The 16,554-nt window shown below is 32.8% G+C and overlaps 1 protein-coding gene across 1 annotated transcript; it reads right to left on the reverse strand.

The window, feature by feature from the left end:
• Window positions 1-6,862: 6,862 nt before the first annotated feature.
• On the reverse strand, window positions 6,863-16,490 carry LOC110099210 (beta-amylase 8). Its single transcript, XM_020826294.2, has 10 exons — window positions 15,932-16,490; window positions 14,664-14,888; window positions 14,190-14,264; window positions 11,122-11,325; window positions 9,476-9,670; window positions 9,099-9,263; window positions 8,007-8,267; window positions 7,605-7,820; window positions 7,275-7,497; window positions 6,863-7,183 (listed from the first exon to the last, which is right to left on the reverse strand). Exons 1-10 carry the CDS (start codon window positions 16,385-16,387, stop codon window positions 7,152-7,154), a joined length of 2,052 nt encoding a protein of 683 aa, XP_020681953.1. The 5' UTR covers window positions 16,388-16,490; the 3' UTR covers window positions 6,863-7,151.
• Window positions 16,491-16,554: the final 64 nt, after the last annotated feature.

Genomic DNA, 16,554 nt, shown 5'->3' on the forward strand with positions numbered 1-16,554 from the left:
GAGGGGAGAGATACAGAGAGATTTTCGGCGAGTTGGAGGGTTTCTGTTTTTAATGTTGCCGCCGCCGCTGATTCGCTTGGTGCAGGTCGGGATCGGGGCGGGATCCTGCCTTGCATCAACTGAATCGGAGGAGGTGAGCGACGAATTTGGGGCTTCAGATCTGGTAATCGCGATTTGTTTTCTGGGAGGATTTGATTTTGGATTTCTGCAACTGTTAATAAGACTGCAATTTCTTCATTTCTTTTAATTTTGAGTTTGATGGATTAATTTCGTTTATACTTGGTAACTGAGTTGAAAGGTTTTGTTTCGAAGGAATCAGCATCATTTTGTTCTTTAAATGTCTAGGTTTTCTTCTACTTGTGGTAGATTGTTTATCATTTGAAATTGGGTATGGATAATGTGGGACTCTCGTGATTTTTAGCTGGTATTGCAAGTTGATCAAGCTGTTTTTAGGCATCTAATGATTTAATTGTTCCTTTTTCACTTGGTGTTCTTTGGGTTCTCTGTCGTGAGGATTTTTTAAATTTCTGAAGATGTTTTCTATATGGCGAATTAATATTAATCGTCTAATTTCTTTTTCTTGTTGCCAATACACTGAATCTAAAATTATATTGAATGAAAGTATTTAAAAGTATGTTTATGTAGACATGCTTGAAATCTGTCTAAAATTTAAGTATATGATAATGAATTGACAATTTTTCATCTGTTGACCAGCTGGTTATTTACGAATACGCTTTTGTTTATAATTTAACTAGTGGTAATTCATTTGCGTCATTTGGTTTATCTCTTGTTGGAGCGATTTAAAATATCTCAAATGGTTTGCTATTTATTTTTTATATTATAATGGATAAAAGTACTGTACAAATCCTTAAATGTTACTCTACTTAGACCATTTGGCATCAAACATTTTGAAAATGATACAAAATTTGTTTTTTTAATTAATTTTGATGGTGATATGATCATTTCTCATGAAAAATACTAAATGTATGATGCTATAATAAGATAAAATTGTGTTAAGATATTTTGATGCAAATAATATTAGTATGGATTTGAATATTATTAAATTTATTTGAAGATTGGTGCAGCATCAATTATATATATAAATCTAGTATCAAAGAAAATCTAACTGTTTTTAAATTCATCATGCTAATATTAGGATATTCTAACACAATTTTTTTCAGTGATAAATCAACCGATATTTGCATTCTTCTTCTCCACCTAGGTTTCTTTCTTTCTTGAACATAGGTGGAACTACTGAATTAAACACCCACAAAGACAGATCTTTTCTAGCAAAGTTATATACTTATATTATTTATGTTTCTAGGATGATATTTTGATTTAGTGTATGTTATTCAGCAACTGACTAATTATTATGCTACTTTGTGGTTAATTTTGGAATCTGGTCCTATTCCTTTTTTTTTTGGGACATTTAGGCCAATTAAGTCTGACTCACACACACATCGCATACACAAAGCCTCAAATTCAAAACCTCTTAATTGATAGTCTAAACTCTCAACGAACAGATCAAGATGAGTTGAATTTTCTATTCTTTTTCATTTCTCATTGTTCCACAGCTCTAATTGTTGGTATAAAGTATGCTTTATGTACTTTTTAGGCAGACATGTGTCTCCAATGTGAGAAGCCCCCTTCCCCACTTCGATATATATATTAAGTAAAATTCAAAAAGCGGTATATAATACTGCTTTTGAGCCAAGATTTGAAATGTTTCTTCCTTCAGCGTTTGGCTTTTTTTGTTTAAAAATGATTTGATGACAGCTTTAAGAAACTGTGATGTCCATGCTTTTCACAGATGGCTTTTTTTGCTTCAACTTCTTTTTAATCATTCATACCTTTTGTCGTTTGCAGTTGCTTTTATTAATCCTAGCAATTTTGTTTAAGTGCTTAAGAGGCAAGTGGAGAGAATTCACTGCTCAAAAGAGGAAGGTAAACGGTAGCCTAACCATTAGCAGCTGTTAGTCTGGGGAGGCCTCCTGGTCATACTGGTTTTATTTTATTATGCCTTACAATACCTATTTTGGATATTTTCTTCGCATATTTCTTTGACTAGGATTGCTAGTGATTATTTTAGTCATGATTAATAAAACAGTCCCTACTTCTGTTCATTCATTGCTAGATTCTTACTGATTCACACTTCGTAATTAATGGAGTAGAATAAAATAATTTGCTTGTTAAGCCTCTTCTCATCAAAATTTGCTAGAAGTGCTCTGAATCAAAATTTTTCCTATGGGTTTTGATTATTTGACTGGTATGAGGGAAATCTAAAGCACTTCTTTATTTATCTTTAGGTTTAAAGACTTTTTTTTGCTTTTTAAAGCAGCTTTCTAATAAAAAATTTAATTTTTTTTTACTAAAAAACTACGTTAAGAAGCAGTAAGAAACTAAGGCTTTATTTGGGAAGGCTTTCTTCTTACTTCTTAAAACAGCTTTTTAGTACAAAATTTAAAATTTTTGTACTAGAAAGCCGCTTTAAGAAGCAGGAAGATAGCCGTCCCAAACGAAGCCTAAATCTTAACCTTATGGAAGGTATCTTTCCACCACAGGAAAACAAACTAGCTTCAGTGTAAACGGAAGAGTTGGAGATTGTTGACGAATTTGGTTTCTGATAAACTCCTCGTCATTTTCATGTAAAGTGACTGCAAAACTGGTTCATTCTTCCTGCCCTTTTTGACCACCAGATGTCAGGTTCTCATCCTTTCTTCTTTTCTACTTTGTTATTTGTTTCTGGTTGTGAGTTGGAGCTTTTCATTTGACAATGGAGACTCTAAATTTGTCCACTAGAATTTATTAGGAATTTCTCACCATTAGGAGGAATGAATCAGTCATTCATAATCATAGCATTCACAAGAATCCCAATGGGCTATGAATTTCGATTTTTTTTTTCCAAAATTTTGGATTGCAGAGTTGATAAAATTTTAGAGGTTTTGTCAGAATTCCACAATCTATTAATGTTTAAATCAAATTTATGTTCTATTATTTAGGCAAGATAATTTTTTTATTGCTTTATAAAATTGCTTTTTAATAAAAAAATTCCTTAAAAATAGAAAAAAATAGTGATATAAAATTATCCCTAATGAAACTTTAATTTTCTGCTGATTTGATGATAACAATTTGGTCAAGCAAATCACTATCCCAAAAAACAAAGTTGATTTCATTTAGGCTTTGTTTGGAATGGTTTTCTTACTGTTTCTTCAAATAGTTTTTGTTAGTACAAAATTATAATTTTGATACTAAAAAATTATTTTAAGAAGCAATAATAAAATTATTCCAAACGAAACTCCAATTATTTTACTGAACCTAATAATCAGCCAAAGAAATTTTATTATTATTTTTAAAACATTTTCTAATTTCAAACAACCAAAAGGTCCAAAACCAAATGGCACGTTCAGTTCTACAACGCCTAATTGACAGATTTGGCCGGCAAAATATTGAATCGTAAGAACATTGTTGCTGTTGCTGTAGCTGTTTATGTAAAAAAAAAAAATTGCAAATAAATTAAAATTTCAAGCAATAAACAAAGCCTTGCAAATTTAAATATATTTGTGTTAGAAAATCAGTAGCAAGTCTTCTTTGTGATATCTTAAATAGTTGTTGAGAAGGATTGATTTAACACCCAGAAACTTCTTGCTTGCTCTTATTAGGCTCCAGCTAACCCTCTTTTGTCTTCTTCAATTCATTAATAATGGCTGTATGTTTCAATCCAGCTAATTTACTGTGTCAATCTAGAAAGGTGAAATTTACATCTTTGTCTTCTTCTGGTTTCCAGAAGATTCTGGAACAATCTAACATGCCACAAATAAAATCAATAATTTCCATCGTTGAGGTGTAAAATTAACAGAGTTTCCTTAAAAAAGTTTGATTATGTTTTTTAAGAAGTTTTTAGCAGATCTAAATGATATACTTTGTTTTAATTATGATATTTAATGTTGTAAAGGAAGTTCCTAAATACTCCTTTTGAATGAGTAATAAAATTAATTATGGAGAAATAAAATTAGTATCACGCACTAGAATTTATTTTAAAATATTAAAATAAATGTAGAGATAAAAATATCATGATTAATGGGAGTTGGTCAAGATTGTAAGGCAAGTTAATAATTTGTAGTAGGTAAGATCCTATCCTTGCAATTAATTAGTATGAAAGATCTCATCGAATTAAAAAAGGTCAGAGAGAAGTAGAATTCTTCTCTAAAAAGATGCTAATCTTGTTATTAAAATGTTGCTTCTAATTGCACTAAAATAAAGTACTCTTCTCCTGTTTTGAAGAAAAAAGAGAATAAAATGTTGTAAAGTAAAAATGATTATCAACTAAGTAGAGAAGTGATGGGCTTTGCAATATGCAAGCTAAATATTGCTAACAAATTCTCAACATACTGACGTCTCATTTGGGATGGCTTTTTTATTGCTTTTTAAAATAACTTTTTAGTATAAAAATTAAAAAATTTTGTACTAAAAAATTGTTTTAAGAAGCAATATAAAAGCCAACCCAAACTAAGCCTTATATTAGAAATAAATACGTTCAACTTTCTATTTTTGGCCATCTCCATTCCTAAATCTTCAGTGTAACACAAAGATCTTCCATATCAAATGTTTTACTCAAATCAGCTTTTATTTTCTAGATTTGTGATATTTTAAGAACATGTACATAAGATCCATTTGTAAAATACTTGTTGTACACATAAATATCAAGTGATCTTCTCTTAACCGTTGAATAATCATGAAATTACCATACTTCTTATACCATTCCCTTTGAAATTACTTTAGTCCATATAAAGACTTCTTTTGTAGACTTCCTTAATCTTTTGTGAATGAAATTTTAAAAACTATGAGACCCTTAAATACATTAAAAATTCACTTTAAACAGTGAATTTGCACCCTTTTGTGTTCAAATAGCACAGAGAATGAAATTCTTCTTTAAAACTTGCATGTCTGATATCTTCCAAAACTCTCACAACTCCATCAAATAATTTGATCAAAATCATCAATATTCCTAAAATCTTCCGAGCCATATTATTGTCTATAAGAATAACATGATATGTGTGTTTGCCTACACCTTTATATACTGATAAGGGTAACAAGATGGTGTATTTTCAATCAATTTTGAGCTGCAAAAATCTCAATGTTGGCATGAAAGATCATTCATATCTAACTCTATTATTTACAAGTCTAGCAATCTATGGTATGCTGATAGGAAACACTTGTAAATTTCAAGTATTTTCTATTAATCTTCGGAAAATAGTGAAAATTATGAACAACAATCCACACAAAACCAAGAAAACAATAGATAATTTGTATTATTTGATGAAATAGAAATGGAAAATAGCAATATACAGTTGATCCTTAATTCGAAAGGATGATCAATCTCTCCCAAATTTCTAGACGCCACTAGAGCCCAAAAATATAAACCTAAGATATCTCAAATTTCAATCAAATTCAAGATGCCCCAACCCTAGGAAAATAAATTATTTAATGCATAAAATTCAAAAGAAAATCTCTAAACAAACCCTACATTCAATTTCCCTCCTAAATTTCATAAAAAAATCCCTCCAAAACCGCTCTTTTTGAATTGGTGGTTTGATCGGCATACAGGAGGCAGAGATCCTTGGCTTTTGTAATTATTATTTTTTCTTCTTTAATGAAGATTGAACAATATCTTCTTTTTCTCCAAACTTTTCCTTTTAAAAAGCCATACTACTAAAGTTATAAGCAAACTACTAGCACAATATAGTCTGATTTAACAAAATAAAAGTAAAACATCTAATTTGATTTCCCACAATGCTCTATCTATGTTGAGAAATTTACATTCCAATAGCAACCCAAGGTTTCATTTGGGACAAATTTCTTGCTGCTTCTTAAAGTAATTTTATAGTAAAAAATTAAAATTTTTGTACTACAAAATTACTTTAAGAGCAGTAAAAAAGTCATCTCAGACGAAGCCTAAATCAAACAAAAACACTCAGCAGATTAGGGTGTTACTGAGAGGTTTCATTTCTGAAGCTATGCTAAAGCTTCCCCTAGATTGAAAAAACATGTTTATATCAAAATGAAAAAAAAAAACATTTAGCATAAACTACATGACAATTAGGTTTTTTCATAAAAAAGTAATCCCTAATAAAATTTTATACTTCTATTTAAACATCATATAATTCATACTTCCTAAATTAAATAAAAATCTTTTATTTCTTCGTTTCAGATTGATCAGGTATGTCTTACAAATAAGGCTTTCAGCTCATCATGGCATGATTAGCATCCATTCTCCAACGAATTAAATTATCAAGTGGTGAATCGTCTTTCATTTGTCATTTAATCCGTCATTTTTTACTGAGAATTTTACAAAATTTTGTACTAGAACTGTTCCAAACAAAGCCTTAAGCCTTAGTTAGAAACATTGATAACTAGACAATTATTGTCCCACTTTTCTGTTCAACTTCTATATAACTGTATCATATTCACACACACAAAAAAACTCTGATTATACCTCAATATTATGGGGAATGTACAGATCATACAAAATATAGTTTTTTTTCATATATGAATGTCCACTGAGATCAATCTGTCAACCCTATATATATACCAGTTATCAGTATAATCTTGAAGATCTTAGGTTCAAATACTAACAGTAGTATAAGATGCATTGCGCGGACAAATCATACTACATTTTGTATTGAAAAAACAAATCAAAACGATCAATCCACATTAATTTATTCCAACTAATTTTGGACTAATTCATTTTCTTTAGCTATGGCATAAATTTCAGATGTTGACCTCCCACCGTGTTTTCAAGTTATACAAGTAATTAACACTAAAAAGAATCAATAATCAGGTACGTCTTGAGAATGTAGAAGACTTCAAGCATAAAAAATGTGATTCTGCCTCAGTCCTCATAAATGACTTTGAATTCACTCACAGAATTTAAACTAGGACAGAAGCAAAGGTTAGACTTGTATAATAGAAAGAGCTCAGACCAAAAAAACTTGAATGGGCATCCTTGTAATCAATACAAACAAGGAGGCTGTTAAACTGCAAGTTTAAGTAATATAAAGATAGAAAACAAGAGGTCCAAGTTCCTTCCTATCAATGACAAGTGCTCTCTACTCATATTTTTCATTTGTATGAAAAATGAACAAATTGAATGTTCAAACTGCATCATCAACAGACAAAATGTCCCCTGAAAATTTTGAAAATAAAATATAGATATGGTTATAAGACTTTGGAGTTCACCTAACTGATAGATATTTCAGTGATGATGCAATACTTACCATGCATGGATTTGATGAAGCTGTCCAGGTCTGACAAGAATAAATCGCCTTGCATGAAGACAGGTGAGACAGTCTGGTAAGTGAAAAATGAAAGATGATGCCGATCAGGATCATTTCTTGGTTTTGCAGTTTCAAGGACCCTAATGCAGGCATCTCTATCATGACATTGGAAATTACCCTGACCAGCAACAATCAATCTGCGGTCCCAGGCTGAATTGAGGACCTACAAATTTTGGCATAAATTATGGAGAAAATCAGGCAAGGACAAAAATTTCATAACTTGAATGGTCTAATCATATAAAATGCTAAGAAAAAATCTAGTAACTTCACCTGCCAACTCTGACCTTCTGGGTCAGACCAGGCTTCATCGGTCTCATTCAAAGAACCTGGTGTTTGACTGACCAAGACAAACTTTATTGTCACAAAATGCTTCTTAAGCAAGTCAAAAACTGGAGAATAGCCATCCTGATTGGTAGGATTATAATATCCTGCTGTTAGTTCTGCAGCATGGCTTGAAGTCCTATACCACCAATAGATTGCAGGAATCTGCACAGAATTCAGTAAAGGAAATCCCCACATCATAGTTCAGATACCAAATAAAAAAAGAATTATAATGCCCGTTTAGTCCATTCAGGGATATGCTATTAACTCATAATGCCGCCATAAAATGACCTTAACCAGACTGAACTTTATGATAGTTCAGATAGTGAGAGTTAAAGCAACTTATCATACCTTTACAGCTAACTGCGTTCCTTCAAAAGCAAGGCTTGCAAGGGATAATACTTGATCAGCATGGTTAATAAGGACCTGTGAATACCAATGAAGGAAAAATCGTCCATAGTAGCTGTCATAATCACCCCGATCACAGAAGAACCCAGTTTCATGAGGCCTGGAGTTATAATGGCCAGCATTATTAGGGCCCCTGGCCCAAAAAGAGTGCCCTCGTACCCTAGCAGCTCTTCGCAGATTCTGCTGCATATACTTGTCATAGCACTGTAAAAAATGCAATTAAATGAGAAGGGAATCATATAAAGAAGATCAAAATTGTTGAGATGTACATAAGAGTGGAAAATAATCTTCACTGGATGTGAAATAAGACATAAATTCTTAACATACTAGCAGTGTGCTTTATCCATTAGCTTAAATTTCTAAGTTGATGGGTGCCCATCACCAATGAGTATACTCGAGAGCTGCTATTCCGCTATTCTAACAAGTGGCATCATAGTCAATGGTCCACTGGGATCAAGTGTGAAATCTAGTTTGTGGCTCTTATGATTCATGATAGGTTTTTCTATCAAGCAAGATTCAAAAGAAGATTTCAGCAAAGTTTCCATGTGCTTGAGTGAACTCTTGGTATTGACACTAGAAGGCGTTGAAAGCTGTAATTTGAACGAAAGTGATAGCCATTGTCGAAGGCTTTCATACAGGGGAAAATTATTTGAGATCTACAAGAGAATAAAACAAATCCCTCATTGAATGTGAAGTGAAAATTGGATTTTTTAATTCTTAATATATTAGTAGCAGCACTTCCTCGTTAGCTAAGCTTTTGAGATGATGGGTAACCATAATATTAATATGATGGAATCAACTTGGACTCGTATTCCACTCTCCTAACAAGAATGGCAATTGGCTCGGAGATGATACGGTAATGCCCAAGCAGAGTTGGCAGATTAACTAAGAAAAGTAGATGATGTTTTACATAGTTCAAAACTAGACCAAATAACAAATGAGACCAATTGCAAAAAGACCGGTGAAATACCATCAAAACCTACGTTATGGAAACCGAAGGTAATTCAAGAATGACTCAACAATTTAATGAAATACCTGAAACTCTCCAATACCAGGGTACCTCCACCCTATCTTTTCTGAATGGGAAGGATATTTCAGCTCACCGGAAGCGCCAAGTCCAATTTCAATAGCAGAAATCATACCCTCTTCAAATAAGTCATCAAATTCCATCCGGAAGCTTCTCATGAAGTCAAAATAGACCTGAACATATTGAGCAAGTGGGAAAAAAATAGAATCATACAACTTTACTTAGAAATCCATTGTATAGAACCGAGATTTTGCCAAAAATATACACAAAAGCGATATGGAATTTCAAAATGGAGAAAGCTGAATGGAAGAAGAACGAAATATGAAACACATCGGTGAGAAAGGGACTGAAAGAAAAGAGCTACTGAAGAAGCAAAAACTAGTACCTCAATGCCAGTTCTCCCTTTTAGGACACGCTCTTTATCAATACCCCAAGAAAGACATTCGGTGTTTCTCCTTCCTTCATGGTCTGTGAAAAATATATCTTGATTATCTTGCCCAATCTCCAAGATCCATTTGGGAAGAGAGATAACCATATCACCCGATTCTTTTCCACCATTCTCATGAAATGCCAATACAACCTTAGAAGTGTAAAAGTAAACGTTACAGAACTCATAAAAAATGTAATTCCACGAACAAGGAAAAAATTAGTCAGTGGTTTCCATAAAGCCACTTCTATGCATGATTCGTGGGAAAAAATAAATGCGCATGTAACCTAAATGGTTTAAATCAACATGTTATCTTTAAATACAGAGTAACAAAAGATAAGCAAAAAAAAAAGGATCAAATTTCTTTTTATTTTCCTATCGTTTGGTTAAACATTAAGACCAATACAACTTAAGAGTAACGTGTTTTAAGATTGAGAACATCAAACTCACATACAAAACAATGCATCATGATTACTAAACGCATAAAATGTTGATCTAGAGCATATCACATATGACATAAATGATTTGTTTACCCTCTCAAATAGCATTCATTAGAAACCACTATTACTTTCAGTGAAGCAAAAAGCCATTTCTGGAGCATAATGGTTCCTACTTCTTCTTCTTCATCATCATTACCCTTATCCCAATTATTTGAGATCAATGTAGTGTATCATCATTTGTTATTTTTCCTGTTGAGTGTTATCTTAAAAGTTAAACTTATTCTTTACAAACTATTTTGAACAATTTCTATCTACATGAATACAGGTCTACCTCTTTTAATTTCTAATCCTGTTATAGTAATTTTATCAACTCATCTAATTGGTATATTCGCTATCCTTTATTACATATATCCAAATCACCCGAGCCTATTTCTAGTATTTTATCTTAAATAGATGTTATTACAGACTTTCATCTAATAAAATTATTTCATAATTCATCATTCCTGTTTTTCCATACTTATATTTTAATTTTTTTATTTCGGTCACACTCAACATGGATATCACTAACTTTTCTATAGCCCAACAATTAGCTCCATACAATATCACCAACATAATTACAATTTTATAAAACTTACAATGCAAGCCTTCATGATATCTTCTTGTAACAAAACTCCCGAGGAACTTCTCTATTTTCATCATCCAGAACACTGGAAATTATATTATCATCCAAGATTCTTAAAATTCTTTGTACTACTAATTCCATGGTCTCTATATATTAAATATTTCCTTTATTGTTCTAATTTTTTACTGATTTCAGTAGATGTCTTACTAATTAGAACTATATTTGTAAAAAAAAATATACATCAAGCCACAAAATTTTGAATATCATGTCTAAGAATTTTCAAAAGCAATACAATAGGATATGAATTCAATACCAAATATGGATGTAAACTTATAATAATTAAAAATTCTTAGATCACTCCACAATTAATTCTAATATAATAATGATCCTGAGCTGATTGAAATATATAACTCTTCTAAGCAAGTAAAAACTAATTGCTGATTTGAAGTGCAAGAGAATTAATGAACCTCTACAAGCTCGTGCGAGAAGAGTAACTTGCAAGAAGACATATAACAGTGGCTGAAACCTAAAAGAAAAATTACCTGTAATTTCAGCTTAAACTCACGGATTATATTAAACAGATCTCTATAGCCAGACCACTGATACTTGTGTGGACTCCAACCTTCCACAATTCCCCACCAACAATCAACCACAACTCCATCAATATGCAGCCCTTTTAACTGTTCCAATTCATGACGAACTGCTTCAGGATCAACCAATTGGCAATAACTGTTGATTATGCTGGCCTACAAAGAAGCAAAAAATAATAAAAATGAATTTCCAACAACGCTAGTACTTCAAACATGGTAAAAGGTGCGATTAATGCAGTTGGAACAGAAGGAAAAAAAAATTATTGAATAGTAGTGATATTGAAACTTCAAAGGTATGATTAAGATTAAATTAGATTCACATTTACATAACTTCTCAAGCTATGTGACATGAAAACCCTATCTACATGTACTCTTGCTAGTTCAGTTGGATTGTCTGGACAGTTTGATGCTTTATGAGATTGGTTGGGCTTAGTGAAATTAAGTTAAAAAAAGAAAAAAGAAAAAATAGTAGTAAAATATGATACTTGACAATAATACTATAGTATCTATATATGTTGTAGAGAATTTGAAAACAAAAAAATAAAGAAAACAGGATTGAAATAATATATAATAATAGCACAGAAAAATATTTCCATCAGATTTGGGATGTCTAGAGGATTAGGAGGACAAGTAATTTGCAGAGAGGATGCCAAAATTTGATAAGGAGGGAAAGAGAGGGAGAGAGAGAAAGAAATCCAATCCATAAATGTATCATACAAAGTTGCCTTGAAGAACTTCCCCTAAAGGAAAAGTTCTCATATTTTATGTTATACTTCCCAAAAGGACTTGAGATAGCAAGAGAAGGAAAAAGAATGCAACTATTTTAGTTTATAAGTATTCAAAGATTCTGCATAGGCAAATCCCCTTTGCAAAAGGACTCTCTCCTGAGAAGTTTTTAGTAAAACTAGCCATATCTATTTCACACGTGTTAGTGAGAAAAAAAAATCTCCCTTCGCTAAGAAGATCCAAGGCTAGTAAATCTTATATAGGATTTTTGAATGAACCATTGCTTCAATTGTATCTCTTATTCCATCTCAGAATCTCACATAGTTTATAGCTAGTGTTGTTCTTACACTTTGTCAATGGCATCCTCTGGTGAACGTGGGACATGTGCCTTTTAGTCCTCCATTTACATAACTTCTCAAGTTATGCTGACTATAAAAAAACCTTAACTATTAAGTAGTGTTGTTTAGTTCAATTGGAGCTGTCAGAATGATTTGATGCTTTATGAGATTGATTGGGCTTAGTAAAATTAAGCTAAAAAAAATAGTAGTGAAATAGGTACTTGAAAAATGATAGCATCTACATATGTTGTAGAGAATTAAAAAAATAAAATAAAGAAAAAAGGATTGAACTAATATAAAACAATAGAGCCAGAAAATAAGTGGTTTACTTCTCTTGTCATATGTTCTACTTCTCAAAAATAACTTAAGATAGGAAAAGAAGAAAAAGATCAATCAAGATAATAAAAGAAAGAATTCCCCTTTTGTAGTTTACAATAATTCAAAGACTCTATAAAGGCTAATGCCCTTCACATTCTCAGAAACATTAGTCATATTTATTTTTACATCTCTCTTTACTAAGAATATCAAAGCTAGTAGATCTTATCTAGGATTTTTGAAAGAATCATAATTTAATTCTTATTCCATCTCAAGAACTTAAATACTTTATGGCTAGGGACGTTCTTGCACTTTGTGAATGACATTCTCCTATGACTGTAGGACATATGCCCTTTTAGTCCTCCATGTGGCTTCCTCCTACCTCATTCTTGTTCGGCTTCTCAACATGTTAGGTCTCAATCTTCATTCAAGTCATACTGAGCTCCTACTAAGCCGAGTAATAAGGTATCTATGTCGATGAACCAACCATCTCATTACTATGAGGAAGTCCTCAAGCGATCGATCGAGTTTTTGTTGTGTGGAACCAGGTACTCCAATTCAAACAATCTCTTAGGTCATTTTATTGATTCAATCTCATGCCAATTAATTCTTGCATCTTATGCACAATCCACATAGTCAACTCAATCACCTAAAGGATCCACACATCTTTACGACTAGACATGCAAAACTTGATGAAGGAGATCTATACTTAAAAATTGCACAAAAATCAAATCAACTAAATTTTGATAGGATATTTAAATAAAGAGCACCAATTATCACATTATTGTTTAGATAAAACTAATTACAAAACTATTAAAATTTTGAAAACAGATGTGTCTAAGAGTACGAAGCTTGGATACTTTTAAAATCCAGTCAAGTTCATGTTAGATACTAATAGGATACATACATGCCTTTAGATGCCCTGAATGGTCACTTGTTTGACGCTAAAAAAAATCATGTTTGATATTTTTTTACAAAATTAGAGTAAAAACAGTCGGACATCCTCGCGATACATAGAGTTAATGAAACTATGCATTTTTTTAGGGGTAATTAGCCAACGTTACAGATTGTGTTTTTTCTCAATGATGGTAAATGTGACATTGAACAAGATATTAGTATTAGTTGTGATAATGATCACAATATGATTTGTGTTAGATCCAATTAGTGAAACATCAATATATTTATATTTAGTGTGGTTATTTTGAAGATTATATACTCTTTTTTGGGCTTTTTCTATTCATATAAACAATAAAATGTTATATCGACAAATTCATTTAAAATGATTAATGTTAATGTTTTTGTTGTCAAAAATTAAATTCATTTCTAGAAATATTAAAATATAATTGCAAGTAAACTAATGTTACTTGTTCCCTTCATTAATACTTAAGCTTTTTTGTGATACAAATGATATTATACTTCCTAGTGTGGTGCTTTTTAAAAGAAAATAATGAAATTATATATTTTGATTACAAATTTTATATTAATAATTAAAAAATATATATTATGTTTATGACGTAGTGTGTGAACTATTTGTATATTTATGTTGCATTGTGTATGAGTTTCGTGTTGATAAACACGCTTTATAGTTCTACAATTTAAATTAAAATTAAAATGATATGAGAGAAAATCATATCAACTTACAGCAAGGGTTATGTAAACGGGAACATATGGTGTTCCGACAAAATCACCATCCTGCTCTAAAGCCCCCTGCATTAGCTGCAACAATTTCACATATAAGGGGGAGAATATGGTTTGCATGTGTATACTATTTAATCAAAATGAAAATGCTCAAAAAAACAAAGGATCAACAGATAATCAAAAGGCTAACAATTCTAAACAAATGATTCCATGCACCCTCTTATTTTGAAAATCATAGTATCTTTTTATAAACTTAATGATCAAAAGGCAAATTACCAAATTTAATATTTTAAGTGTGGCAAGACATTTCTAATCTTTTTACATAAGATGGTTCTTTCATTATTCATTAAGATACAATAAACAATATAAATGCACTCATATTGCAGTAATGAAATCCTTGATTCTAATTATTCTTATACAAAGTATTAATAATTATATTTTTGGAATGTAAAGAGACACCAAACAGATTAGACTTACCTGGTCAGCATCCACACATTCTGATGAGTTGATGGGGCTGGAATTAGTAAATTTATCATTCTTAATATCCCTTTCTGTGACTACAACTGAGTCAAGTGAAGATGGAGACAATCCATCATCAATCCTGAGAAAAGATGCTTGAGAATCTGAAGGTGCTTGGCTCGTGCGATTCTTCAAAGAAGTGACAGACAAGGAACTCTCTATCGAACGTACTAGGAATGGTGCCTGCAAACAAATTTATAAGAAGTAAACAAGCAAACATGGAATTTTTTTGAAGCAGGAGTACACATGACATTGAGCCCTCCAAATGATATGTATTAAGCTTGTTGATTCTGAAAAGATCAATTAACTTGCAGCATGTCTCTAACCTTTCAATTAGTTTTTCTCAAATAAAAACAATCCAAGAACCCATTATATGAGTATGACGATCATCATATATGGCCATGTCAACCATAGAAGGATAACTAGTCTTTAATCATCTTATTATTTAATTTATTCTCAGGATAAGAAAAAAAAACTTCAAAACCACCAACATTAACCAGAAATGCTGGCAAAGCAAACGGACTAAAAATCATTCTCCCAAAGGATGAAGCACCCAGAAAAAACTCATAATGCCCTAATCAAGGATTATCATTTTTTCAACAACTACAACCCTTTTTTGTTTCAAGTATTAAAAATGATGAATCAATCAAGAATACAAAAGTGCCAATTAGGCCAGTAGGGGTGTTAGCAAGCACCCGGTAGTGTAGAAATGGCTGTCCACATGGACAGCCGCATTCATCCACACTGCCTGATTGAACAGTCGACCAAGCAGCATGACTGTGTGCAGCCATGTTTGATCAAAACTATAGTCATTCCTTCTTGGTCGACTAATAATAATTCTTGACATGAAGTTCTATGTCAGTGCAGAGCCATGGATTTTATACTATTGACTTCGATAAAAATTATATCAACAATACTATAAGCTCCCTAGCTTCACTAGTGTATCACATGTGCCACAAATGCAAAAAAGTTTCAGAAACACAAGCGCATTTTCCCTTCCTCTTATACTTCTCGCGTAAAGTTTATAGCAGTTACATCACAAAATTACAAGGGACTGGTAAAGCAAAAAAAAATTTATTAGATTGAAATTCTCCTAAAAAACAGATTATTACCTACCAATATCACCATCAATCAAAATCCCAAGTTTCCAGTTAAAGGGGCAGAAACAAATATGATAATGCAACCAAAAAGTTATTCAGGTAATAGCGAGAAGGGGAAAAAAGTACCAATTGAGAAAGAGGGTTCGGTGGGGCAGCAACTGCAGGAGGAGGAGGAAGAGGAGGAGGTGGTGTAGGAGATGGCCGGTAGGTCGTGCCATCGGGATCGACGGTCCAACCAGCCTCACGGGCGAGGGCTGCAAGGACATCGTTCATGTCGGCGCGTGCCGGAAGAGGGAAGTTACCATGTTGACGGAGTCCAGAAAGCATGCGGCTAGTGATCGCACGGCGGTGCCTTTCACGCAGCTTCGTTCGTTCCTTCTCCTTCTCTCGCTCTTTTCTTCCCGTCCCGGGCAGCACAGAGGTACCTGCTGGAGGAGTGGTGGCGGAACCTACAGCGCCGACTGCCGCCGCGGCGGCGGCGGCGAAGCCACGGGGGCGGCGCTGAGGAGGTGGATGGGAATGGTGGTCGGAGCTGTGGTCGCTGTGCTGTTGGTGTCGCTCTAGATCCTGCTTCAGGCTCATGGCCTTCTGGAGCTAAGCACTCGTTCTATTCTCTTGCTTTACCATTTTGCGCTCGCTGTCTCTCTCTCTCTCGTTCGGGACGACCAGAGAACTTGGTTCCATACTCTTTGCTCAAGAACTTTTATTTGGTCCGGTCACCCAATGTAGCTCTAAGTTCGCACGTCGGT

Source organism: Dendrobium catenatum, unplaced genomic scaffold (assembly GCF_001605985.2).
Source record: "Dendrobium catenatum unplaced genomic scaffold, ASM160598v2 fragScaff_scaffold_789, whole genome shotgun sequence".
Taxonomy (NCBI): Eukaryota; Viridiplantae; Streptophyta; class Magnoliopsida; order Asparagales; family Orchidaceae; genus Dendrobium; species Dendrobium catenatum.

Coding starts and splice junctions, on each gene's coding strand:
- LOC110099210 (XM_020826294.2), bottom strand. CDS start 16,387: ATGAGCCTGAAGCAGGATCTAGAGCGACACCAACAGCACAGCGACCAC. Junction 11,326..14,189: donor CCGTTTACATAACCCTTGCT/GTAAGTTGATAT, acceptor GCTTCTTTGTAG/GCCAGCATAATCAACAGTTA. Junction 7,821..8,006: donor GAACGCAGTTAGCTGTAAAG/GTATGATAAGTT, acceptor AATTCTGTGCAG/ATTCCTGCAATCTATTGGTG.